The sequence below is a fragment of the Canis lupus genome, chromosome X (genome assembly GCF_003254725.2).
Source record: "Canis lupus dingo isolate Sandy chromosome X, ASM325472v2, whole genome shotgun sequence".
In the NCBI taxonomy this organism is placed as follows: Eukaryota; Metazoa; Chordata; class Mammalia; order Carnivora; family Canidae; genus Canis; species Canis lupus.
Window position 1 is genome coordinate 49,103,312 of NC_064281.1, and position 27,499 is coordinate 49,130,810.

Consider the following 27,499-nt stretch of genomic DNA (forward strand, 5'->3'; position numbering starts at 1 on the left):
GTTAGCCATCAGATGGTTTTGAGCAGAGGAGTGATATGACCCAACTTAGATCTTTTTTTGTTTTCCAACTTAGATCTTGATAGTAACCCTCAGCTGCAAGGTAAAGAACAGACTATACTTATATTATAGACCTTATGACATTATAAGACAGCTACCATTTTACAGCAGTGCTACTCAAACTTTAATATATAATATAAGTCAAATAGGAACCGTGTTAAAATGCAGAATTGTACTTGTTAAATCTGGAGTGGAGCTAAAGATCCTGAATTTCTAACAAACTCTCAGGTGATTCAGATGCTAGGCCAGAGCAGAACACTTTGAGGGTAGGAGCTATGTCCAATGCTGGCATGGAGCTTGACAACTCTATTATATGTTTGCTGCATGAATGACATTAGTGGTTTGATATCCAATGCCACATAGCACATTTCAGAGGGTAATATTTAGCTATTTGTATGGAGGTAAGGAAGAGGAAAAGATAAAGAGAGACATGGATGGATGGGTGAATAGATGAAAAAGGAAAAAAAGGAAAACTAACTTTTTACAAATATATTTACTTAATTTCATCAACAAACTTAAGAGTTTGGTATACTGAAGCCCACTGGACAAAATAGAAAAAATCAAAATTTAGAGGAGTTAAGGGGCAAGTTCAAGGCCACAGTGTGCCTACGTGACTAAGTCAGGGTGTGACAGCCAGCATTCCACATACCTACAGCCCTTGTTCTTTCCACTCTACTTTATTGCCTCGTGGATGGGGTAGTGGGGATAATGTTTAACCTTCCTGGAAGGGATGAAAAAATGAGTTGAGGTAAAGAAAGTTAAGGCCCATAATCCTTGGCCTTGGTCTTTCTAGATCTGCACTGTCCAACATGGGTGCCATTTAGTCACATGTGTATTTAATTTAAAATTAAATTTAAAATTCCATTTCTCTTATATTCCACATATGAGTGAAACCATATTATAATTGTCTTTCTCTGACTGATTTATTTCACTTAGCATAATATCCTCCAGTTTCATCCACATTGATGTAAATGGTAAGTATTCACCCTTTCTGATGGCTGAGTACTATTCCATTGTGTGTGTGTGTGTATGTATATATATCTCCATCATCTGTCGATGGACATCTCAACTTCTTCCTTTTTTTATTATTTTTTTTCTTGGCTCTTTCCATAGTTTGGCTTTTGTGGACATTGTTGCTATGAACATTGGGGTGCAGGTGCCCCTTTGGATCACATTTGTATCTTTCGGGTAAATATCTAGTAGTGCAATTGCTGGGTCATAGAGTAGCTCTATTTTTAACTTCTTGAGGAATTTCCATACTGTTTTCCAGAGTAGCTGTACCAGGTTGCATTCTCATAGAGGAAGGGAGGGAAAACTGAATGGGAAGTCATCAGAGAGAAAGACAAACCATGAGAGACTTTTAACTATAGGAAACAAATTGAAGGTTGCTGGAAGGAAGGTGGGTGGGGGAATGTGGTAATTGGATGAGGGACATTAAGGAAGGCATGTGATGTGCACTGTTATATCCAGCTGATAAATTATTGGACACTACATCTGAAAATACTGATGTAGTATATGTTGGCTAATTGAACTCAAATTAAAAAAATAAAAACAAAAAAAACTCCATCCCATTTTTCAATCATACTAGCCACTTCTCAACCACTCAGTAACCACAGATGGCTGGCTAGTGGCTACTCTGTTGGAGAATGCAGATGTACTTTATCACTATAGGAAGTTCTATTGGGTAACAATATTCTAAAGAAACAAGAACAAGTTTTAAAGCTATACTATTGATTCCAGAGTGGGCCCTGGCTTCAATAGCACTTAAAGAACAGAAAGTTCTGACCTGACCCCTCATCTGGAAAAAAGAGGATAAACATATTCAAAGTAGAGTTTTCTCTGAGTCAAGTAGAATGCTAGTGTGTGTGTGTGTGTGTGTGTGTGTGCGTGAAAGAGGGAGAGAGAGAGAGAGAGAGAGAGAGAGAGAGAGAATCTTTTAGAAACATTCTTTCTGCTATTTCCCATTGGTATTCCCATGTTATTGTTTAGTAAAATGCCTTTTGAAAATGTCAACTAGTCCCATGAGCTCAAGAGAGAATGAGAAAAAGGGCTGTCTCCTTACTCAGGTTAGAGACATGGAAGAGATGGAGTTAGGGAATGTGGAGCCACAGCTCCTGGGGAGCTAAGTGGCATATACTGAAGGAGCTTAGAATTGTCTACTCAGTCTTTATCTCCTATAGATTCCTCCTCTAAGCTCTTTTCTGCTCAAACCTAAAACCAGTGTTCTTCAAGTGAAAGAAGGTGACCAATAACATCAGTTTCACCAGGAATGCCTGTTAAATATAGAGATGCCTGTGGTTTACCCAGACTGAGATTTCACAACTTTGGGAGGCAGAAGGGGCTGGAATTTGTATGTTTAACAAGCCACTCCAGAAACTTTAGTGCACATTCAAGTTTGTGAACCACAAGCTGTAGGAAGAAGTGATTTGCTTTAATGAATGAGGTCAGGCCTTTACATGGTGTGGTAACAACCAAATCAGAAGCCAATAGGATAAGGGTAGAGATTCAAGGAAGAAAAGATGGGGGATGGAATCAGGGAAAGATAGAGAGAGAAGGAATATAAAAATGAAAGAGAAAAGTTAAAGAAAGAGAGAAACTGATATAAGGACTGAGAAGCTCCAAGGGAGCTGTTTCACCCACTTAGCAGAATGTAGGAGGCCAGTCCAGCTGCTCTTTCCAATATCTTGGGATTGTCACAGGTACAGCTCAGGAGAGTTGTTGGTTCTTCATGAAAATGCCCTCTACCCCACCCTGGATACCCCCACATACACTATCACAGCTGGGCCTACCTCACAAATGTCCTTGAGGTGCTTGATGTAATGACGTTCAGTGCTCATGATCTCATTGATGACATTGGCTCGCATCTGGTCCCGGTTCTGTAGTGGCCGGCCCAGACAGAGGCAGTCTGAGTTGGGGTCCAGGTGCCCATTCTGCACATCACTGGGCCCTTCCTCCACCCCATCCTCCTGGTTCACCCAGAGCTGTGGAAGCAGGCAAAAGAATAATAATAGAGTAGTTTTCTTCTTTGAAAATTTTCTAGTCAAGTAGAAAAATGATAAACTAAATTCTTCAAGTATTCAGAGAACATTCAACCAGAGGCCCCTGTAAATTGAATGCCAGGCTTGGCTTTAGGGTAACTTGCTGGCTTTATGCAGGAATTTAATCCTCTCTAGGCCTCTCATGACATATCTGTAAAATGGAGGATGGAGAAGGATACAATTAAATCATATCTGAGAGGATAAGATGTCTAAGATTTCAGAGAAGAGTTATGGCAAACAGAACTCATTCATGCTTGAACATATCTAGGTAGCCCAGCTGACATCAAAAAGAAAAAAAGACTAAGCTATATATCTTGGGTATATGTCACAGCTGGATCAAACACAACACCTATGAGCATGGAGACCAAAGTTGAATACTGGTGTGAGTATCCTGAAAACAGGATCTTCAGTGTTTATTTACATCAAAATATGTACATAATTATTAAAATTTTACTATAAAATGCCTCGGGTATGTAATGATCTCTACATCTACAAAGTTGGAGTAAAGATGACATAATATTTCCATACCACATAACAGCAACAGCTGATTGAACACTTACTATATAGCAACCACTATGCCAAGAGCTTTCAATGAACTGTGTTACTCAGTCCTGCTAGGCATGTACCATTATTACCTCTATTTGATGTAAGAGAATAATGAGGCTCAGAAAAATTAAGGAATTTGTCCCAAGTCACTCAGTTAGGAAAGCAGAAGAACCAGGATAGGAACCAGGTGGTCTGACTTCAAAGCCTACGTCTTAACCACTATACTAGCATCTTTATACCTCTGGTTCTAAGGAAAACAGGAAAAGAGTAAAGAAGGGCTTGGGCTTAGGTGAGCTGAGAATTATCAAAATCATTAGAAATGGGTGCAATTGGTAAGTGTTGAAACTATACATTCTAACACATAAAGGCAAAGGGATGCAGGAAAACGTCCTTTGGGGAGGCTGAGTGAAATGTTTCTGTATCTATGATGATGGCTTACATCAGGGAGATGGCTCATTTCACCCTGGTCCTAGGAAGGAGGAAGGAGAGAGGGTCAGGAAAAAAGGAAGGGTGGAACCTTAGGAAGAGTGGTAAAATCTGCCAGGGGAATTAGCCAAAGAGCTAAAGAGTTGTCTCAACAGTTTTAATCAACAATCCATCTTTCCCTTCCATAACCACCCCCAGCTTTTTCCACTTTCCTGCCTCAAGAAGCTGAGATCGGGGATCCCTGGGTGGCGCAGTGGTTTGGCGCCTGCCTTTGGCCCAGGGCGTGATCCTGGAGACCCGGGATCGAATCCCACGTCGGGCTCCCGGTGCATGGAGCCTGCTTCTCTCTCTGCTTCTCTCTCTGCCTCTCTCTCTCTCTCTCTCTCTCTCTCTGACTATCATAAATAAAAAAAAAAAAAAGCTGAGATCAATCAATTTAGATGCAACACTATCTCTGCCATCAGAAAGGCCTGTTGGTGAGTGGCCTTAGGAGGTCAGAGGCTTTGGGATGGAGCTAAAGGAACAGTAGTTATTTCTCAACTCTGTGTATTCTCCCCTCTTTTTGCCTCACAGAGGATGAGGGGTATGGTTATCACCCAACAAACCTAGAAATGTCACCAGCAATATAGTCTACTTATTTGCCACAGGCCAAAGCAATTAGGTCTCATCTCTTTTTAATAAATTTTCATACACAGCCAAATGTGCAAAAATCCATCTCCATTCAGAACCTATCATCCTCCAAATGTTCTATTGGAAATCTCTTTACATCTTTCAAAGGTCAACTTTGTGTCTTCAATATGCTAACAGTTGCTCTTTAATACCAGCAATAGACAATGATAAGGGATGATTAATCAAGGAACAGATCTGTTCAAAAAGGTGATTCTAAGGCATTGAAGGAAGCATAACATATACATGATGTCATCTATGTGAAACAATGAAGGACTCATCCTATAATAATTCATTAGCTTTTCCCAGATTTTCATATAGCAAGCTAAACTTTGCTATAAAAAGGGTTCCATAGGCAGGTCTTTAAGAGATTTAAAATGAAACAAAACATTTATTTTTTTTCTCAGGAGTTTAAGACGAGTCAATTCAAAATACTGGCTTTTGGATGGCTGGAATGAGATGACTCTCTGGAACAGTTCCAGTAGGAAGGAGCACAAGATATCTGTGGGGGTAGGGTCCAGACAGGCAATGTCTAGAGCCTGGCAAGTTGGAAGACATTCCAGGAAATCCTCTCAGAGTACTTGAAGACTATTTTCTTCAACCTTTATTGAACTCAAAGCAAAGCTGGGTTAATGCAACTCAATTGAACAAAAACCTATTTTGTATCTATTCTTTACTTCACCTCTAACTATTAGAGACACAAGGATGAGCTATTAACACCTCCCTCCTCTCTCCTGCCTCATTGGTTCCAGGGAATGCTTTCCAAATCAGAGAATATCTCTGGTTCTTATCTCTTCCTATTCCATTCTCATTGTCATGGCCCCCACTCCCTAGATGATTCCCATAGGTTATCTACCAGCTCTAATTACCCCCCATATACCACTATCAGGCCAATTTCCTTGACTATAACTTTTTTTTTAAAGATTTATTTATTTATTTATTTATTTATTTATGATAGACATAGAGAGAGAGAGAGAGGGGCAGAGACACAGGAGGAGGGAGAACAGGCTCCATGCCAGGAGCCCAACATGGGACTCGATCCCGGGACTCCAGGATCGCGCCCTGGGCCAAAGGCAGGCGTTAAACCACTGAGCCACCCAGGGATCCCCTTGGCTATAACTTTGATGGCTACTCTCACACTCCAAAACCCATTACCAAGTCCAAATCTTTTACCCTGAAATTCAAACATTACCATAATCTGGCTTCAATTTGCATTTCCATCCTTAGTTTCTACTCTGTCCTTCAGGAATACTTGGCTTCTCCCAAACTGGTCTATTTTCTGTCGACAAATATTCCCAACTATGGTCTTTAATCCCACACTTGATCATGTAAAAAATAGAGTACAGAGACTTTCAACCACTTCAGCAAAAATGAACCAACATTTCAACTTCCTGATGAAGAAACCTGGGCACATACAGGAAAAATAATGCCAGGGAATTACCAACCTACCAAGATCCCCATTTTAATATACTTTTCTTTTCTATTTTTTATGTACCTTCCTTTTTTCTCTCTATTTTTTATGTTACATAATAGATACAGGAATACTTTTGCTTTGTAAAAAGTGAAAACAGAGAAAAAGGAGAAGACTCAAATTATTACAATTAGGAATAAAAGAGTAAAAACCACTGCCAGTCTAACAAAATTTTTAAAAAGGATTAAAGAGGGCAGCCTGGGTGGCTCAGCGGTTTAGCGCCACCTTCAGCCCAGGATATGATCCTGGGCACCCGGGGTCGAGTTTGAGTCCCATGTCAGGCTCACTGCATGGAGCCTGATTCTCCCTCTGCCAGTGTCTCTGCCTCTCTCTCTCTCTCTCTCTCATAAATAAATAAATAAATAAATAAATAAATAAATAAATAAAATATTTTTTAAAAAATAAAAAGGATTAAAGAGAATGCTATGCACAATGGTATGCCAAAATTAGATAACCCAATGAAATCGGTAAATTCCTAGAATCATAAAAACTACAGAAAATAATTGAAGAAGAAATAGCCAGCCTGAATAGACCCTATGGCAAGTAAAGACTAATTAAAAACTTCTTCCATGGGAAAAAGAAAATAAAAAGCCAGGATCAGTTGGCATGACTCACGAAGTCCACCAAACATTTAAAGAATCAATCTTTCACAAACTTTCAAAAAATAGAAATGCAGAAATTCTCAATAAAATATCTGCAAACCAAATCCAGTAAGATATATATATTTTTAAAAATCCAGATGGAATTCATGCCAAGAATGCAAGATTGGTTCAACATATGAGAATCAGTCAATGTAATATATAATTATTAATGCAAAAAAGGTTTGAAAAACCATAATCATTTCAATAGACAAAAAAAAAAGCATTTGGCAAAATCCAATACCTTCTCATGATAAAAAAAATAGAAAACACTCAATAAATTAGGAATAGGAAGAAAGTTTCTCAAATAGCTGATAGAAATTTATGGAACATCCTTAATTAATGTATAATTAATGGTAAAAGACTCAATGCTTTCATCCTACAATCAAGAACAAAGATCACTTCCATGCAACATCTATACTGAGGGCTAGCACAATTGGAGAAAAAAACATTCAGAAAAGAAAAATTAACACTATTCACATATGACATGATTTTATATATATATATATATTCCTAAGAAACACACACACAGAAATATACACACAAATCCTATTATAATTAATAAATGAATTCAGCAATGTTACAGGATACAAAATCAATATACAAAAGTCAATTGTTTTTCTGAAAATAAAATTAAGAAAACAATCCCAATTAAGTAGCATCACAAAGAAAAAATTCCTCAAGATTACATTTTACAAAAGAAGTGTAAGACTTGTACACTGAACATTGCAAAACAGTGTTGAAAGAAAGTAAATAAGACCTAACTAAATAAAAAGATGTCTCATGTTCATGGATTAAAAAATTTAATATAGGTAAAATGGTATTATTATGCAAATTGATTCAGATTAAACATAATCCCTATCAAAACTCTCAGCTTGCAGAAATTAACATGATGATTCTAAATGTCATACTGAAATTCAAAAGACCCCAAATAACCAAAACAATTTTGAAAAAGAACAAAGTTGGAGGACTCACACTTCTTGATTCCAAAACTTACTACTAGCCTTTAGTAACCAAGGGAATGTAGTACTGGCATAAGAACAGATATAAAGATCAACAAAATAAATGAGAGTACAGAAATACTCAATATTTACACTAAATTGATATTTTTCAAAGGTGTCAAAACAATTCAAAGGGGAACCTTACAGTCTTTTCAATAAATGGTGTGTGAGAAAAACTGGATATCCACATGCAAAAGAATAAACTTGGACCCATACCTCACACTATATATGAAAATTAACTCAAAATGGATTAAAGACCTAAATGTAAAAGCTAAAATCATAAAATATGTCAGAGTAAACACAGAAGCATATTTCGTGACCTTGGATTAGGCAATAGTTTCTTGCATATGACACCTGAAACACAAGCAACCAAAGGAAAACAATAGACTTTATTAAAATTAAAAATTTTGCTTTACAAATGATAGCATCAAGAAAGTGAAACAATGCCTAGAATGAAAGAAAATATTTGCATATACTATATCTGGTAAGGATCTAGTATCCAGAATATAAAGAACTCAACAATAAAAAGGAAAATAATCCACTTAAAAATGGGCAAAGCATCTGAGCATTTTTCCAAAGATATATAAATGGCCAATAAACACATGTAAAGATGCTCAACACCATTAGCTACCAGTGAAATACAAATCTAAATCACAATGAGATATCACTTCACACTCAATTAGATGGCTATAATAAAAAAAAGACAATATCATGTGTTAATGAGGATATGAAGAAATTGGAACCCTCATACACTACTGGTAAGAGTGTAAATTGGTAAAACTACTGTGGAAAACATTTTAGCAATTTCTCAAAAATTTAAATGTATAGTTACCATATAATGTAACCAGCAGTTCTACTCCTAGGTATATAGTCAAGGGAACTGAAAATACATGTTCACACAAAAACTGGTATACACATGTTCATAGCAGCATTACTCATAATGGCCAAAATGTGAAAGCAATCCAAAACTTCAACTGATAAATTGATAAATCAGAATGTGGTTTGTATGTGAACACACACACACACACACACACACAAACACAAAATAGAATACTATTTAGCAATACAAAGGAATAAGATACAATATGGATAAATCTCAGAAACAGCATGCTAAGTAAATGAAGCCAGACACACAAATAACCTTTTTTTTAAAGATTTTATTTATTTATTCAAACCACATATTATATACACCATTTATATGAAATAACCCAAATAGACAAATCCATAAAGACAGAAAACAGATTAGTGGTTTCCAGGGGCTTGGGAGAGGGGTAAATGGGGAGTTAGTGCTAATGGTTGCAGAGTTATTTTTGGGGAGTGAAGAAAATGTTCTGGAAAAAATAGTGGTGATTGTTGCACAATGAATATACAGTTGACCCTTGAACAACATAGATGTTGGGGTGCCAACTTCCCAAATAGTAAACATATCTGTGTATAATTTTTGACTCTAAAACTTAACTATTGGGATGCCTAGATGGCTCAGCGAGTTGAGTGTCTGCCTTCAGCTCAGGTCCTGATCCCAGGATCCAGGATCGAGGCCACATTGGGCTCCTTGTGGGCGCCTGCTTCTGTCTCTGCCTCTCCCTCTCCTTCTCTCTCTCTCTCAATCTCTCTCTCACGAATAAATACATAAAATCTTTTAAAAAATGAAACAACTATTAATAGCCTACTATTGACCAGAATCCTTACCCATAACATAAACAGTTAATTAACACACATTTTGTATTTTGTATGTATCATCTACTATACTATATCCTTACAATTAAGTAAGCTAGAGAAAAAATAAGAAAAGCATAAAAAGTATATTGACAGAATTGTACTATATTTATCTTAAAAATCCCATGTGTAAGTGGACCTATACTGTTTTAAACCCATGTTGTTCAGGGTCAACTATACTAAAACCCACTAAATTGTACACTTTAAAATGGTAAGTTTTTGGCATATGTGATATATCTCTATAAAAAATAAAAAGGTAGACTAGTCTAGATAAGGTGAAAGTTCTCCTTTGACTACACCTCATCCTAGTTATTTCTACCTTTCCTAAGGAAATTATGGTTATAAATTGATTTGTATAATTTTTGCTAACTTTCCCTCATGTATTTATATACCTATACACATAATACAGAGAAATTCATTGTTCCACTACAATTCATTCATTGTTCCACATGTTAAACTCATGCTAATTCATCCCTTGGTACATACTTCAACATCTTTAGTAGCCTATCCCTGCAAGAGGTTTAGTAGTTCTTAAAGGAGGGGTGCCATAAACATCCAGCTCTCTCAGATCCCAGCGTGATGCCTTAGCACCCATGAAGAATTCAACAGGGGCTTAAGCAGTGTCACAGAAAGTCAGCCTACCCCTGGCTCGAGCAGTATGATTTTTCTGAGAAGGGAAGGAGTAAGCAATATTGTCTAAATGTCACCTCAATATCTTCAAAGGTCAAATTCAGTCAGCCAGAGAGAAAAAAAAAAAGTGAGCTCTCCTCTGAGAAAGTGAACGGTTATTGCCAGTCCCATTAAATAATTTAATCTCAGAGACGTCAAATCAGAGTTATAAAGGAAATAGCAGGTCATCCAGTCCATAATACTCCCTGCCCCCTAATCAGCACAAAAACTTTCTAGACAACATCTGCTGCCAGCAATTGCCCAGCCCTTCTGCTTGAATACAACAAGTGATGAGATTGCTATTTCCCAAGGCAGCCCCTTCCTTTTTCAGATAACTCTAATCATAAGCAGGGCCCTCTAATGTGCCTCTGTTTTATGAAGGCACCAGCCAAAAATCTCAGCAAAAGGGCAAAACACAGACAAGAGAATAGTATGAGCACTAGGTGTCATACTATATACGTTGGCAAATCAAACTTCAATAAAAAAAAATAAAGAAAATGGGATTGGAGGAAATGAACTTTTCCTATGATACAGGTCACTGAAATACCCTTCTCTGCCACAAGAGTTAAGCAATGGCAAAGTGGCTATAAAAGTGGATGTGGGGAACTGAAAGAAACCTGGTATGCTGTAGGCACAGCTCCCACTTCTTGCATACATATACCCTCCTCTGGTTTGGAGCCTCAGTCCCAGCTTCCAGGAGAATCTGGTATGCTTATAGATTTCTGAGCATGCATGCCAGGAAGCATTTTATATTCCTCTCTGGCACAAATCCAAACAACATGGCATGTATAATCAGGCACAGAAACCATTCTTTTCTCCTCAAGAGAGAGATTTAATAACTGTCACTAATTACATGAAAGATTATTATAATAAGGCTGCTGACAAAAAGAAGGAAAGAAAGAAGAAGAAAGAAAGAAAGAAAGAAAGAAAGAAAGAAAGAAAGAAAGAAGAAAAGAAAGAAAGAGAAAGAAAGAAAGAAAGAAAGAAAGAAAGAAAGAAAGAAAGAAAGAAAGAAAGAAAGAAAGAAAGAAAGAAAACAGAAAAGGAAAAGATAAAATAAAATACAAGACAAGACCTGTGTAGAAATCCTGTCTCAGCATTCATGGTTACAAACATGTTAGAATGGGCCTAGCCCATAAATTCTACTCCTCCCTAATAAAGACCAGTAACATCAGTCAGGCCACTTTTGCTGATCATTCCAATACATTCTACTTATTCCTTCTAATGGCTGCCGTCCACCTTCTGTACAAGAGGACCTTCCCTACAGTTTTCTAACATTCTTCCATTGTTTCTGGCTTTTCTGAAAGCCTAGTTCAAGAACAGTGTCTTCCTGTTTCAAAACAACCTTGCAAGGCAGACAAATATATCTTATATCTTTATTAGTCCTACATTCTAGATGAGAAATCCAAGAACAGAGAGGGATGCCTCACAGTGAACAAGAAACAGGATTCAAGCAAAAGTCTTGAGACTCAGGCCAAAATTAAGAGAGACAATCTATGACAGTGTTGAAGAGTATAGACTTCGGAGCCTGGGTTCAAATCCTGACTCTACAGATTGCTTTGCTGAGTGATGTAGAGTAAGTTACTTAATATCTATGATCCTGTTTCCTCAGCTATAAAATATAGAGAATAATATCAATCTACTTCATGAGGGCTGTTATGAAGATTAAACAAGGTAATACATATGAAACCCTTACAACAGCCGTTGGCACAGAGTCCAATATTAGCTGTTATTATTATTATCCTCTAAGTTTACACCATCTGCCTGAGATCCACATGGAAACATGGCATCTGGGAAAAATTGTTCTCTCTAGCCAGGAAAGGTATTTATTTAGGAAGTATTTTTGTAATTGCCTTGTAATTTTCATAAATCTCTCACATTCCAAATGCCATTTCCTTGACAGGCAGAGTCTAAATAGTTCACATTAAGGGAGACTTAGTCTAGGTTAGAGATATTGACATCCTTTGCCTGTGATAAGGCATCCTAAAGTGAGAGAGCTCAAGCCAGAATGGGAGTGGATATAGTGAAACACTTAATAGATGACATAATTCTTCCTATCCAACAAAACTAGATGCCTTTGGTAAAGTTGGAAGATGCCAGATCAATATAGAAAAGTCAACAGAGTTTCTATAAATTAACAGATATTATCTAGGGAAAAATATGATTTTACAAAGATATCATTTATAATTATGAAATATATAATCCTAAAAGTAAACCTAAGAAAGTACGCACAAACTCTTTGTGAAGAAAATTAATAACCTTTTTGGAAAGACATTGAAATTGAAATAATGGAGATTGAAACCATACTTTTTGCTAGCCTCAATATTATAAAATTCTCAATTCTCTTTAACTTGATCTAGTGACTACATTTATTCCAACCAAAATCTCAATAGGAACTTTGGAACACTTATAAAATGTATACAAATAAGTAAAAAGAAAGAAGAAAGAAAAAGAAGAAGAAGGAAAGAAAGAAAGAAAGAAAGAAAGAAAGAAAGAGAAAGAAAAGAAAAGAAAGAAAAGAATAGCCAAGTCATGCCTGAAAAAAAATTAAAGTGAAGTGACTTACAAAGAATTAATAAAAATATAGTAATGAAGATAAGCCAGTGGGACCAATTAGAAAGTACCAGAAATTCAAAAAATATGATCCATGGGGGGCACCTGGGTAGCTCAGTCAGTTAAGTATCTGTCATTGGCTCAGGTCACAATCGTGGGTTCCTCAGATTGAGTCCCACATTGAGCTCCCTACTAAGTGGGGAGTCTGCTTCTCCCTCGCCCTCTGTTTGCTCTTCCTCTCCCTCTCTTCCCCTCTCAAATAAATAAATAAATAAATAAATAAATAAATAAATAAATCTTTTGAAAAAGAGAGAATGTGATTCACAAGATTATTGCAAATTATTGAGAAAATAAGAATATAGGCTTTCACATGGAGGCTGGGAAGATTGGCCTACGGAAATGATCACCAAAACCCACAAAGGAGACCTGGGCCTTGGTCTCCCAGAGAAAAAGAAGAAGAAGGTGGTCAAAGAACCAGAGACTCAATACTCAGTTTTAAACATTGAGAATTATTTCAGTGAGATCTGTTCCACAAGAGCCACATCCCCCTCAAAGGGTGTGGTCCTAGAGCAGGCATCTGAGATGCCTCTAGTGAAGAAAAAGAAGGGCCACAGCACCCTCTGTGAGGAGTACCTAGAACCTGAGACTGTGTTACGTGCTGTATGGACAGAGGAAGCAGGCTCTTGGTTCATCTGAGTTCCAAGGTGGGGAGAAGAAAAAGAAGACAAAGTCCTTACGGCCTCTGGCCATGCCCCCTGCCTCAAGAGTGAAGACCTCCCCAGACTCCAGAGAGGACGAGGAGGTAACCAGAGTCGGCAAGAAACCCAAAAAACACAAGAAGGAGGAAAAGGCCCAGGAGGCTACAGCCTCCTCAGCCAAGGATGCTTGGTTCTGTGAGTTTGGGGATGCTCTATACACTTGTTCAGTGGGGAAGGATAGCGAGGAGCAGGCAACCTCAGGGCAGAAATGAAAGCAGGGGAGCCCAGAGAATGCAATGTGAAGATGAAGAAGAAAAAAATCTACCAGAAGGGAGATACTTCTCCAGGGCACCTTGAGTACTCCAAGTCCGTAGAGAGAAGCCCTAGGAAAGGAAGTAAGAAGCCAGTCAAAATTGAGGCTCCAGAATATATCCCAATAGGATATAACCCCAAACCCCCTGCAAAGAAGAAAATGAAGTCCAAGAAAAAGACAGAGCAGCCAGGGATTGAGGAACCAGCTCTGAAGAGGAATAAAAAGAAGAATGGGAAGAAGGGGAAAGAGAAGAGTAGCAGTAGAATCTTGGGAAGAGGAGCCTGACACAGACTTAGAAGTGGTGTTGGAAAAGAAAGGCAACATGGATGAGGCACATGTAGACTAGGGAACTCAGTTTGGCCAGTGGGATACTGCTGGTTTTGAAAACAAGGAACAGAAATTGAAATTTCTCAAACTTATGGGTGGCTTTAAAAACATGTCCCCTTCATTCAGCCACCCCCTAACACAATTAGAAGGCCCAACATGGCTCTCAACAAGAAGGCAGCTGACACCCTGCAGCAGAACCTGCAGCAGGACTATGATCAGGCCATGAGCTGGAAGTACAAGCATGGTGCTGGCCTCGGCTTCTCCTCCACTCCAGACAAAATCTTTTATATTGACAGGAACGCTTCCAAGTCCATCAAGTTTGAAGATTAAAGTCTACTGTCTAGTCCTTCAAAACAGCCAAAATTGCTTTTATTATTCAGTTATGCAGTTGGAAGCCATCTGACAACTGTTCAAATCACACCTCTGCAGAGATTAAGGAAAACTATGCCCATGTGCTTGGATGAACTGGGGTCAGGGAGCTCATGTTTCAGAAGCCAAGAGAACATATGAGTGGCTGACACCTCCTATTTTCTGTATTAAGATCCCATCCCTGTTTGAAGACATCAGCATATATAAATAATAGCTGGATTTGCTGAGTGCTTAGTATGTGCCAGGTACATACTAAGCATACTGTGTTTCCCTTGCATTAATGTAGTTAGTAATTATTAAATAGGTGCTATTATCCCCATCTTACTGATGAGGAAACTGAGGTTCAAGGATGAAGTAATAAAATTGCCTGGGTTCACTCAAAAAAAAAAGAAGATGTTTAATAAATGGAGGAAATAAAATCAGATCCTTTTCTCACCCCATATATAATAAATTCCCAAGGGATTAAATACTTAAAATTAAAACCAGAGCTATGAAAGCTTTCAAAACACAACTTAGAAGAATGACTTTATAGCCTGAGAGAAAATTTCTTAAACAAGAAACAAAAATTATCACAAACAAGAAAGAAATTAATAAATTTGACCACTTTAAGTAGGAACTTCTCTCTAAAAAGGTAGCATAGATAAAGTGAAAGACAAGCCAGCCATTAGCTGTCAGGAGATGTTTGCACAAATGATTAGTTTTCAAAATTATAAAGGTCTTTATAAATGAAAGAATGACCAACAGCACATTAGGAAAAAATGAGAAAAACTTGAGACACACCTTGCAGATAAGAAATTATGATTAATAAACATATCAAAATATGTTCAATCTGTTCAGAAATATTAAAAATGTAAAGTAATACCAGAACAAGATGATATTTTATAGTTAACAGATTGGCATGCATGAAAAATTTGATGACAATGGGGTGCCTGGGTGGCTCAGTCAGTTGAGCATCTGACACTTGATTTTGGCTCAGGTCATGAGCTCAGGGTCATGAGATTGAGCCTCATGTCAGGCTCTGTGGTCAGTGGGGAGTCTACTTGATATTCTCTTCCTCTTCCTCTTTCTCTTCCCTTCTCTCTCTCTCTAAGTACATTTTTAAAAATTAAAAAAATTGAAAACAAAAGTGTTCAAAATGTGCTGAGGATAGGAACTAGATGCCTCTTGAGGAAAGCTTATTTAAAGAAACAATGGCTGAAAACTCCCCAGGAAAGATTTGGACATCCAGGTACATGAAGCTCACAGATTCCCAATCAGGTTCAATCCAAAGACTTCATTGAGAAACATTACAATAAAAATATAAAAAGTCATGGCCAAAAAAAAAAAGGTCATGGCCATCTGGGTGGCTCAGTTGGTTAAACATCTGCCTTGGGATCAGGTCATGATCCCAGGACCCAGGGTTGGGCCCTGAGTTGGCCCTGAGTTGGGCTCCCTGCTCAGTGGGGAGTTTGATTCTCTCTCTCCCTTTACTCCTCCCCATAGCTCATGTTCTCTCTCTCTTTGTCTCAAATAAAAAAATAAAATATTTTTTAAATGTCAAAAATCAAAGACAAAGAGAGAATATTGAAAGCAGCAAGAAAAAAGGAGCTCATCACATACAAAAGAACCCCCATAAGGTTACCAGTGGATTTCTCAGCAGAAACCTTGCAGACCAGGGAAGTGGGACGCTTTATTCAAATTACTGAAAGAAAAATACTGCCAACCAAAAATACTTTACACAGCAAAGCCATCAAAAACAATTGAAAGAGAGAAAAAGACATTCCCAGGTAAGTAAAAGCTGAAGTTCACCACTAGTAGAACTGTCTTACAAGGAATGCTAAAGGGAATTCTTCAAGCTGTAAAGAAAGGATGCTGACTACTAATACAAAATTATATCAAAGTATAAAACTCACTAATAAAAGTAAATATATAGTCAAACTAAGAATACTCTAACACTGTGATATGGTGGTATATAAATCACTTAATTCTAGTATAAAGCCTAAAGGACAAATTATAAATAACCATAGCTACAATATTTTGTGAATGGATACACAATATAAAAAGATGTAAGGAAGTGTTGAATCACTATATTGTACACCTGAACTAATATTACACTGTATGTTAATTAACTGGAATTTAAATAAAAACTTCCATACTGTTTTCCACAATGGCTGCACCAATTTGCATTCCACCAACACCGTACAAGGGGTTCCTTTGTCTCCACATCCTTGCCAACACTTGTTATTTCTAGTGTTGTTGAATTTAGCCATTCAGACAGGTGTAAAGTGATATCTCATTGTGGTTTTAATTTACGTTTCCCTGATGATTAGAGATGTTGAACATCTTTTCATGCCATTAGTATATTAGCCATTAGTATGTCTTCTTTAGAAATATCTATTCAGGAAGTTAAGAAACAAAACAAATGAAAAAAAAACAAGGAAAAAAGACAAAAAGGCTCTTGAATACACAGAATAAATTGCTGATTGCTAGAGGAGAGGTGGGTATGTTATCTATGAGATAGATAACAGGGCTTAAGAATATACTTATCTTTTTTTTAGAGAGAGAGCATGTACACACACATGCAGGTGTTGAGAACAGAGGTGGGGAAGGAGGAGAGGGAGAGAGGGATTGCTCTCAGGACCCTGAGTTCATGACCTGAGCTGCAATCAAGAGTTGGAGGCTTAACCAACTGAGCCACCCAGGCACCTCAAGAATACACTTATCTTGATGAACACTAATAAATATACAGAATTTTTGAATTATATTGTACACCTGAAACTAATATAACACTGTTAATTATACTTGAATTTAAAAAGTAAAAGAACAAAAGGATATGTACAGGCTTAAAGTAAAGTTAATGGAAAAAGATATTCCATGAAAATGGAAACCAAAAGAGAGTAGGAGTAGCTATACTTATATCAGAAAAAAAAAAAAGTTTAGTAGTCAAAAACTATAAGAGATAAAAAAGGTAGTCATATAATCATAAGGAAGTCAATACATAAAGAGGAATAATAACAGTAAATACATGTGCACCCAAGGCACCTAAATATATAAAGCAAATATTAACAGATCTGAAGGGAGAAATAGTAATACATTAATAGTAGGGGACTACAATATCCCACTTTCAGCAATTTACAGATCATCCAACAAAAAATCAATAGGGAAACACTGGACCTAAACTACACTTTAGACCAGATGTATCTAATGGACATACACAGAAGATTCCATCCAACAGCAACAGAATACACATTCTCCTTAAGTGCTTGTGGAACACTCTCCAGGATATACCATGTGTTGTCAGGCCATAAAACAAGTCTTAATCGATTTAAGAAGATTGAAATCATTTAAATATCTTTTCTAATGACAATGGAAATCAAAACAATAATGAGATATTACCTTATCCATGTAGGGTATAGCTAATCAAACAGTCAAAATATAACAAATTAGTAAGAATGTGGAGAAAAGTAAACCCTTGTGAACTATGGGTAGGAATGTAAATTGGTACAGTCATTATGGAAAACAGTTTGGATGTACCTCAAAAAAAATTAAAAGTAGAACTATTATATGATCCAGCAATTCTACTTCACATATCCAAAGTATATAAAATCACTATTTCAAATAGAATTCTATATTCCCATGTTCACTAAAGCTTTATTCATAGTAGTCAGGATAGGGAAACAACATAAAATATATATATACATATATATACATATTATATATATACATATATATAATGAAATATAGTATGTATATTAATAATGAAATATTACTCAATCTTTTTAAAAAAAGTGAACAGAGTCATTTGCAACAACATGGCTGAACCTATAAGGTATTGAGCTAAGTGAAATAAGCCAGATACAGAAAGATAAATATATTACTTGATCTAACTTACATATGGTATCTAAAAAAAAGTCAAACTCATAGTACTAGGAAGTAGAATGATGGTTATCAGGGAAAAGGGAAGATATTGATCTAAGAGTACTAACTTTTAGTTATAAGATAAATAATTCTGGAGATCTAGCATGTAGCATATTGGGTATAGGTAATAATAATATATTGTATACTTGAAATGTGGGGAGAATTAGAACTCAAGTGCTCTCATCATAAAAAGTAAAAACAATAGTTAGCTATGGGAAGTAATGGATATGTTAGTTTGTGATAATAATTTCACAGTGTATACATATACCAGGACATCATCTTGTACACCTTAAATACATATAATTTTATTTGTCAAAAATAAATAATTTTTTAAATGTTGAAAAAATATTTCAAGTCAAATTAAGCAAACACCCGTGTTTCAAATACTTTCAATGGTATACATATTTGATATGTATGTATTCAAATATCTATTCCAATCTATAATGTATAATTGTTACAAAAAAACCCACTAAATGTCTCTGAAACAAATTATGCCCCATATTACACCTAAGTCTTCTCCTTTTAGCTGGTTTGCATGGGCCTATCGCCTGCTTAGACCTTGATAAAATTTAGGTTTATATTAGTCAAATAGTCACAAAAATAATAGTTGGGTCAAATTTTATCAAATTACCCAGGATTTACTTCACAATATTACGTATAGGATATTGTGTTCTTGGGGGGAGGTGGCAGAAAACGAATATTTTCATGTAGAGATATGTACATAATAATTGACTGCCAGGACCTTTAAAAGTTCATTCTGCATTTCCTTTATTTACATTTTGTATGGGCTAAAAGAAAAGACTTCTAGTTAAGCTATCCAAATATAGAAGTACAAAGACCCACCCTCTCTGATATATAGCCCCAGTAACGTTATGACTGTTGGTAGAAGCCAGAGTAGCAGTACGCCGTTCAATTGCATATTCAGCAGACTCATTAGTTGCAACACCATTTCTATTAGTTTTGTAAGCCTGGCAGTATCAGCCTATTCAGGCTTCCCTATAGCCCATGTCCTCATACAAGTGACTGAATAAGAGAAACAGAAGCTTTTACTGGTCAAATGGCCTCTGTCTAGCTATATACATGTTGGAGTAGCAGGAAGCAGATATTGAGGGATAGGATAAAGTTGTTTTGGGTGTTAAGTTTTATAAGTTCTTTACAGATTTTAGATACTAACCCTTTGTCAGATATGTCATTTGCATAATCTAGTTAAGAAATTGTCAGAAGACATAATTAGACATTTTTCCAAAGAAAACATCCAGATGGCCAACAGATACATGAGATGATGTTCAACATTATTGATAATCATGGAAACAGAAATCAAAATTACAATGAGATATTACCATCATACCTATCAGAGTGGCTAAAATCAATAATACAAGAGACAATAGGTGTTGGGGAGGATGTGGAGAAAGGAGAACCCTCTTGAACTGTTGATGGGAATGCAAACTGATGCAGCCACTCTGGAGAACAGTGTGTTGGTCCCTCAAAAAGCTAAAAAATAGAACTACCCTCTGATCCAACAGTTTCAACTACTAGGTATTTATCCAAAGGACTCAAGAATACACATTCAAAGGGGTACATGCACCCTGATGTTTATAGCAGCATTATCAACAATAGCCAAACTATGGAAGGAGTCCAAATGCCCATCAACTGATGAATGAATGGATAAAGAAGATACACACACACACACACACACACACACACACGCACACACTGGAATATTATCCATCACAAAGAATGAAATCTTGCCATTTGTTACAACATGGATGGGGCTAGAATGTATTATGCTAAGCAAAATATGTCAATCAGAGAAAGGCAAATACCATATGATTTCACTCATAAATGAAATTTAAGAAACGAAATGGATGAATTTATGAAGGGGTGAAAAAGAGAAAGGGAAACAAATCATGAAAGACTATTAAGTATAAAAAGCCAACTGAGGGTTGATGGAGGGAGGTAGGTCAGGGATGGGATACATGGTTGATAGGTATTAAGGAGGGCACTTGTTATGAGGAGCACTGGGTGTTATATATAAATGATGAATCACTGAATCTACTCCTGAAACCAATATTGAACTGTATGTCAACTAACTAGGATTTAAATTAAAAATCAATTAATTAATTAAGAATAGGTCACTTACAATATCTCCTGTTCTATAGGTTGCCTTTTAGTTTTATTGATTGCTTCCTTCACTGCACAGAAGCTTTTTATTTTGATGAAATCCCAATGGGTTATTTTTACTTTTGTTTCCCTTCTCTCAGGAGACATATGTAGAAAGAAGTTACTCCAGGCTATGTCAAAGAGGTTCCTGCCTGTATTCTCCTCCAGGACTTTACGGTTTCATGTCTCACATTTAGGTCTTTAACCCATTTTGAATTTATTTTTGTGTATGGTGTAAGAACGTGGTCAAGTTTCTTTCTTTGCATGTTGCTGCCCAGTTTTCCCAGCACCATTTATTGAAGAGACTGTCTTTCCCATTGGATATACTTTCCTGTTTTGTCAAAAATTGACCATATAGTTGTGGGCTCATTTCTGGGTTTTCTATTCTGTTCTATTCATCTATTTATCTATTTTTGTCATTACCAAACTTTTTTTTTTCCAGTTTGACTCCAAAAGTATTTATTAAGATATTTCTCTGTACATAGGAGTTGGAGGACACGGGAACATCCTGTTCCTCCCAGAGCCACAATTCGCTAGGTCAGGTGAACCCTAGATTCCTGATAGTGGGGTGCTCTCTCCTATTTGTTCCTCTCTCACCCACACTTCCCTCTCCCACACTTACCTGCTGCCTCTATTAAATAACCCAGAATTGAATGCAGCTCACCACTCAATAGTACCAGAGCTGTCTGGCTTAGGAAGATGGAAACTCTTTCTACCCATCCACATGCCACATTGGCTGCTGATCCCTGTCACCAGTGTCTTCTTTATCAGCTGGGGAGAGAATTAGATGCAACTGCATTATCTTTCCTCCTCACCCTGCATGGCCTGACAGCAGAGACACGTTCAAGGGAAATGAACGGGCTTCTGAAGGCTTTGTTCAGGCTCCATCTTCATTATTGGCAGGCACATCTGAGGAAGAATCTGAACCTGCTGGGCCAGGTTGTCTCTGTGGGTCTAATATTGGCTCTCCACACTATTGCATGAGTTGCTTAGAATTTAGAGTCCAAAGACTTCTGGAATCAGAGGTTAAGTCGCTTCTCCTCCTTAAAAACTTACCTTCATCATCTATAAAGTCAGAAATTAAACTCGATGTTTTCTAAGACTCTTCTCACTCTCAGATGCTATTTATTCTAGTTACATCTTATTTGAGATTAAAAACAACAACAACAACAACAACAACAGAGAGGATGAGCAATTAGCCCAGGATCACACAGCAAGTTAGTAGAAAAGCCAGTATTGGAATCTAGGTATATTAATAAGTCTGACTTCTGCCAAGAAAGGCAGGATGCGAATCACTTTGAAGGTGAATTTTCAAACCAGCTGATAGTGCTTCTCTTCTCATCTATACTTCCTTGGTATGTGGAGAAAGAAGAGGGGCAATGAACACAAATCTTAGCAAACTAATGTTCAAGCCTAGCTGCCCACAGATTGCCTTTCCCCATGAGATGGGATCAACAGTGCAATTTCATTAGTGGAAAGTCCTTTATTCAGGTGAGAGTGTCTTTAAGGGAGTTTCTTCCCATCCACTGGTCTCTAATTCCATTCTTGAAGGGAAACACCCCTACAACCTGAAGGCCTTTCACATCATCAACTGAAATGTACACTTACCGCCATCGGGGGCAATGCCATGAGCCACCTGCAATTAGTGGTTCATCTTGGACTGTATGGGTCTGTGCCTGGTTCTGTGTCATTACCAAACTTTTGATCACTACAGCTTTATAATACAACTTAAAGTCTGGAATTGTGTACCTCCAGCTTTGCTTTGCTTTTTCAAGGTAGCTTTGACTATTCAGAGTCTTGTGGTTCCATACAAATTTTTGGATTGTTAGGATGCAGAAATTCTCAATAAGATACAACAATTTGAATCCAACAATGTATTTTTAAAAATCATTCAGCATGATCAAGTAGGTTTATTCCTGGGTTGCAAGGGTGGTTCAGTATTCACAAATCAATGTTATACAGCACATTAATAAAAGAAAGAATAAGAACCATATGATCATTTCAATAGATGCGGAAAAAGCATTTAACAAAGTACAATATTCATTCATGATAAAATTCGTCAGCAAAGTAGGGCTAGAGGGAACATATCTCAATATAATAAAGGCCATATATGAGAAGTCCACAGCTATTATCATCCCCAATGGGGGAAAACTGAGAACTTTTCCTCTATAGTCAGGAATAAGACAAGGATGTCCACTTCCACCACTGTTATTTAACATAATACTAGAAGTCCTAACCACAGCAATGAGGCAACAAAAAGAAATAAAATGCATTCAAATCAGTAAGGAAGAAATGAAACTTTCACTATTTGCAGATGACATGATATTCTATATAGAAAACTCAAAACATTCCACCAAAAAATTGCTAAAACTAATACATGAAGTTAGTAAATTAGTAGGATACAAAATCAATGTACAGAAATCCGTTGCATTTCTATACACCAATAATGAAGCAGCAGGAAGAGAATTCAAGGAATACATCCTATTCACAATTGCACTAACAACTATAAGATACCTAGGAATAAACCCAACCAAAGAGGTGAAAGGCCTGTACTGTGAAAGCTATAAAACACTAATGGAAAAATTGAAGACGACACACCAAAAAACGGAAAGACGTTTTATGCTCATGGATTAGACGAAGGAATATTGTTAAAATGTCTCTATTACTCAAAGCAATCTACATATTTAATGTAATCCCTATTAAAATACCACCAGCATTTTTCACAGAGCTAGAACAAAGAATCCTAAAATTTGTATGGAACCACAATAGATGAATTTTAAAATCTACCTAAGCCCTAAAATGTCCTGGCTGTATAAGTCAACAACCACTGTTCACAGATCTTTTGGCTGAATCCAATTCAAGTCCAGTCAAACACAAACTTCAGCCAGAATTTCTTTCATTAAGCAGGGCCCATGGGCAATCACAGGGAATAATACCTAGAGCATGAATACAAACAATATACTGACAACATCAATGCTGAAGCCTCTGTATGATAGTCCATGGAGGCAAATAAAAGGTCCAGAAGACATATTATTAGCACAAGTGAGATTATAGTAATATTCATCCTATTTTTTAAAGCCTGTTTCTAAGCATCTTCAAACAGCAAAAACTCCTAGTAAGCAACCTAGTGGAAGTCAAAGAAACAACACTGAGCTAAACAACCAGAAGGGCTAAATTAGAGATTTGGTTATGCTCCGCAATTCTAATTTGCTATATAACCTTAGATAAACTATATCCCATTTTGAGGCCTCAAAATCCTCTTTCTGCAATGGGGATGAGAAATGCTGGTGACCAGAGGCTTTCATGAGATAGGACAGGTCAAGTGATCCATAAAAGTTTAAAGAAAGCCACTAGGTAATGAAAGGAACTATCATAACAAAACAGGCTTCTCCATTAAGACATCTGTTTAGCTAGTAAAAGTAATGACAGTATGGGATTCCAGGTTGAAGAAATACTTCTTTTAATTGAGCATGCTAAAGCCACGGAGAGTGTACATATAAGAAGGGGCTCTCTAAACAATTGGTAGTGATGATAAAAATGGTGAGTGATGAAAGTCCTTCCAGAGGAGAGAACTCCCCTCTTCCTCTCTTCCTCCCATTCCTTCCCTCCTTTCTCCTTTGGGCTCTGCTCTCCCATTACTTACCCTTGTCCCTGTTATCTGTTTAGTTTCTATCTTGTACTTAACAAGACAAAAAAAAGCTGGTGCAGTAATTTTGTTTAGTAATCTGTTATGTGCTATCTGTTAAGGGGCAGATTCACCTTCTACATCTTCTGCTGCTGGATAGGGGTCGGTGGATGGGTGGTAAGGTGGGTGATTGTGAAGTGCTAGTGGTGGAAAGAAAGTAGAGTCAGGAAAGTTAGATCTCCCAAATGTTATCTTTAACTACTTTTTAACAAAGAACTCTGAGCCCCAATCACCCCAAATAGATTTTTCCTTGTATAGCTGCATATTTTCTCAGCAGAAAGGGAGAAAATCAAAAGTGAAACAGAGAACTGGCCATTTATGATGTAGGAGAGGCCTTCCTTCTACCTCTTAAGAAATCATCTGCACTTGAAGGAGACTTCTGTTTTGCCTTCTGTAGTACCATTCCTATAAGAAGGATCAAGGGGGAAGTACCTAGGCCTGGTACCACTTTAGATATGCTGTTATAGAAAACCCTACTCCCAGTCTCCCTCTCAATTCCATCATACCTCATCCAAAAACAGCCTAATGTGCAGTCTAATGTTTTCTGTGAGGAAACAGAAATTAAGCTGAGTGGATTGACCTGTGAGCTCTAGTTATTTCTGTTCCAGAGGTGAAAGGTTGTATTTGGGGATGCAGGTTGGGGACAGGCAAGGAATAGTCTCTAATCTGCCCCAGTCAAGAAAGAGAAGGGATGGTCAGGTATCTCAGTTGGTAAGCATCTGACTCTTGATTTCAGCTTAGGTCCTGATCTCAAGGTCATGAGATCAAGCCCCAATAAGGCTCTTCGCTCAGCATGGTATCTGCTTGAGAGTCTCTCTCACTTTCTGAAATCAATCAATCAATCATTTTTTAAAGAAAGAGAAATGGAGCAAGTATATGCTAGAACTAAAGTTTTTGGAAAAGTAATAAAGGCCAAAGGGAAGAATATTGTTTGCTAAGGTGTCTCTTTATGATATAACTCCTTGGAATGGTATCTTATGACTATTGTGTGTTCTGGGGTCAGTTAGGAAATTCAAGAATTCTCAGGAGATGCCCCAATTTAAACCAGTAAGTGCTGTCCAGGGATTAAAATTCTAGATCTTTGAGATTGACAGAGATTTAGTGCTGACCCTTTGTTCTGGCATACTGCTGTGCCAACTCAGTCCACACCCAATTTTGGTATTCACATAGGAAAGTATATCACTTGACTGGATGCAGTGACCTGGGAAACTAGTTATCTCCATGACTGGGGAGTGGTTAAGACCAAGGGCCCAAGGGTGGGAAGGGAAAATAAGAAAGTAGATATAAAGCTGAACTTGGTAGACTTGGAGATTTCATAGCTGAGGTCTATCTAAGGTGTGTCCAGATCTCTCTCAGGGGATCAGGAAAGGTAGAGGCTGGCCCTTGTAGAGTCATAAAGAGGCCTGGAGACCAGCAGCCTAGGCAATGTTACTGACAAGCCCGGATTTTGTATGGTTTAGCCAGGGGTACTTTTGGCCCCAGACTAGGAGAGAAACATGCCATTATGAGAGAGCTAATAACCCTGACATCTCTGAACTAGAACTTCAGGACAAGAAGGAACCAAAAGAGAACTGCCAGGGCCAAGCCGTCATGATTTCATGGCCCTGACAGTACCAGTGGCACTCCTTTCCTGGGTGGCTGTCTTCTGCACTGACCTGATCCTTTGCCTTCTTTGTGGTCTCTCCCTCTCAAGAAAGCCAACCAAACTTTCAAGCTTCTGTTTCAAGGGAAGAAGTATAATCTCTTGTGGGGGCATAGACCTCAGGATTGCTAACCTCATTTCACACCAAGTAGATCTTTTGAGCCCCACAGTGGTCCTGGGGAACGGCAAAGGCATTGGATTGTGAGCCCCAAGAAGCCCAGGTTCCAGGTCCTATTCTAAGTAGCTTGGGTCTCTAATACTAGATCTCTGTGCTCTAGTATTCAGCTGTAACCAGAGTTTGCACCCCTCTGCCCTATTCTGCTAAACTTAGAATTCTGTATATGAGAGACGGTAAATCAAGGCCATGTTGGGAAAGACTATATCAACCTGTAGCATACTTTTCAAATGTCAGGGTCTGATATTTGAGAAAAAGCAGGGCTCAATATCCCCAACTTACAGGTGAGAAAAATTAAAGGTTCAAAGCTATGAAGAACTATGCTGAAGATCACACCACTCACAAGCACTGGATATAAGATGTAAAGTCAGTACTCTCTCAAGCCAGTCTTCTAGAATTTCAAGTACTTCCTAAGGGGCACAGAGCCTTAGGAGCCAGTCCCTGCAGAGGGTGAGCTAGCTCCATCGAAATGGAGGTGCTGGGGAAGTGTATATGCTTACACCCCTCGCTTCCCATGGTGTCTCTATGAACCTTTTTATTTATATCTACCTTTTTTCTCTTTTTCTTTGCTTACTTCCTTTCTTTGCTTCTCTCATGGTCCCTTCTCCCCTCCAAATCATTCTCAGGCAAAGGTTTGATATCAATCATTTATATATACTTCAGACTTAATAGGTTAATAGGCTAAAGTTAATCCTCACTTATTTTCTCTCAAGGGGTCTGTATCCTAAAACAAAGTTGTAATTATAAAAGGAAAGTCTATGATTCCTAATAAAGAGCATCCTGGCTTCAGAGAGACAGTAGGAGAGGCATATATAAGGAGGTGAGCTTGGAACCTAGATATTTACACCTCTGGAAGTTTCCTACTTAGTGGATGTGGTAACTGGCAGAGATCAAGAGAAACTGTCTTTTAACTTAGGGTCTGGCTGCTCAAAGTACAAGAAGGCCATTTCTGGGCTGAATTGTTTCATCATGCCACCCTGTGGCATCTTCCCATGAAGTACCAAGTGGTTAGTACCTCACAGAAACAACCTCATCACCTGGCAATAAGTTGTTACCTATTAATGTGTCAATGGTCCCTACCCTCTACTCAACAACTGTAGTGTTGAGCCAAATCCTTCCTGCTCCACTGGGCAGTTCCATCAAATCAATTTGAATGTATTGTTCTCAGTGGATGCAGAATGGTAAACGCAGGTAATCCTGATTCTAGAATCATGAAAGAACTTCAGACTGGTGCAGATAGGGCCTTTAGAAACCACCTGGTCCAACCCCTTGAATTGTCAGTTGAGACACTGAGGCCCAGGAAAGGAAAGGTCCCTGCCTGACATTCCCCAGAGAATTGGCAGCAGAGCTAGCCCTTCAAATCAGGTCTCTGACTTCTCAGCCCAATGTTCCTGCTACTTTCACTGTGCTCTTTCTGCACGATAATCTGTCTAATGTTTTCTCTCTCCATCC

At 37.7% G+C, this 27,499-nt stretch overlaps 1 protein-coding gene and 1 pseudogene across 10 annotated transcripts in view; one reads left to right on the top strand and one right to left on the bottom strand.

The window, feature by feature from the left end:
- ARHGEF9 (Cdc42 guanine nucleotide exchange factor 9) overlaps nucleotides 1-27,499 on the bottom strand; it is a 211,973-nt gene that overhangs the window by 106,942 nt on the left and 77,532 nt on the right. For 9 of the 10 annotated variants that reach the window (XM_049107479.1, XM_025436060.3, XM_025436051.3 and 6 more), the window contains one exon: nucleotides 2,847-3,038. The exons of the other annotated variant lie outside the window; for it this stretch is intronic. In XM_049107479.1, coding sequence (XP_048963436.1) covers nucleotides 2,847-3,038 — 192 coding nt within the window. The remainder of the gene's footprint in view (nucleotides 1-2,846; nucleotides 3,039-27,499) is intronic. 10 annotated transcript variants of the gene reach the window in all.
- On the top strand, nucleotides 13,168-14,612 carry LOC112652506 (lysine-rich nucleolar protein 1-like; annotated as a pseudogene).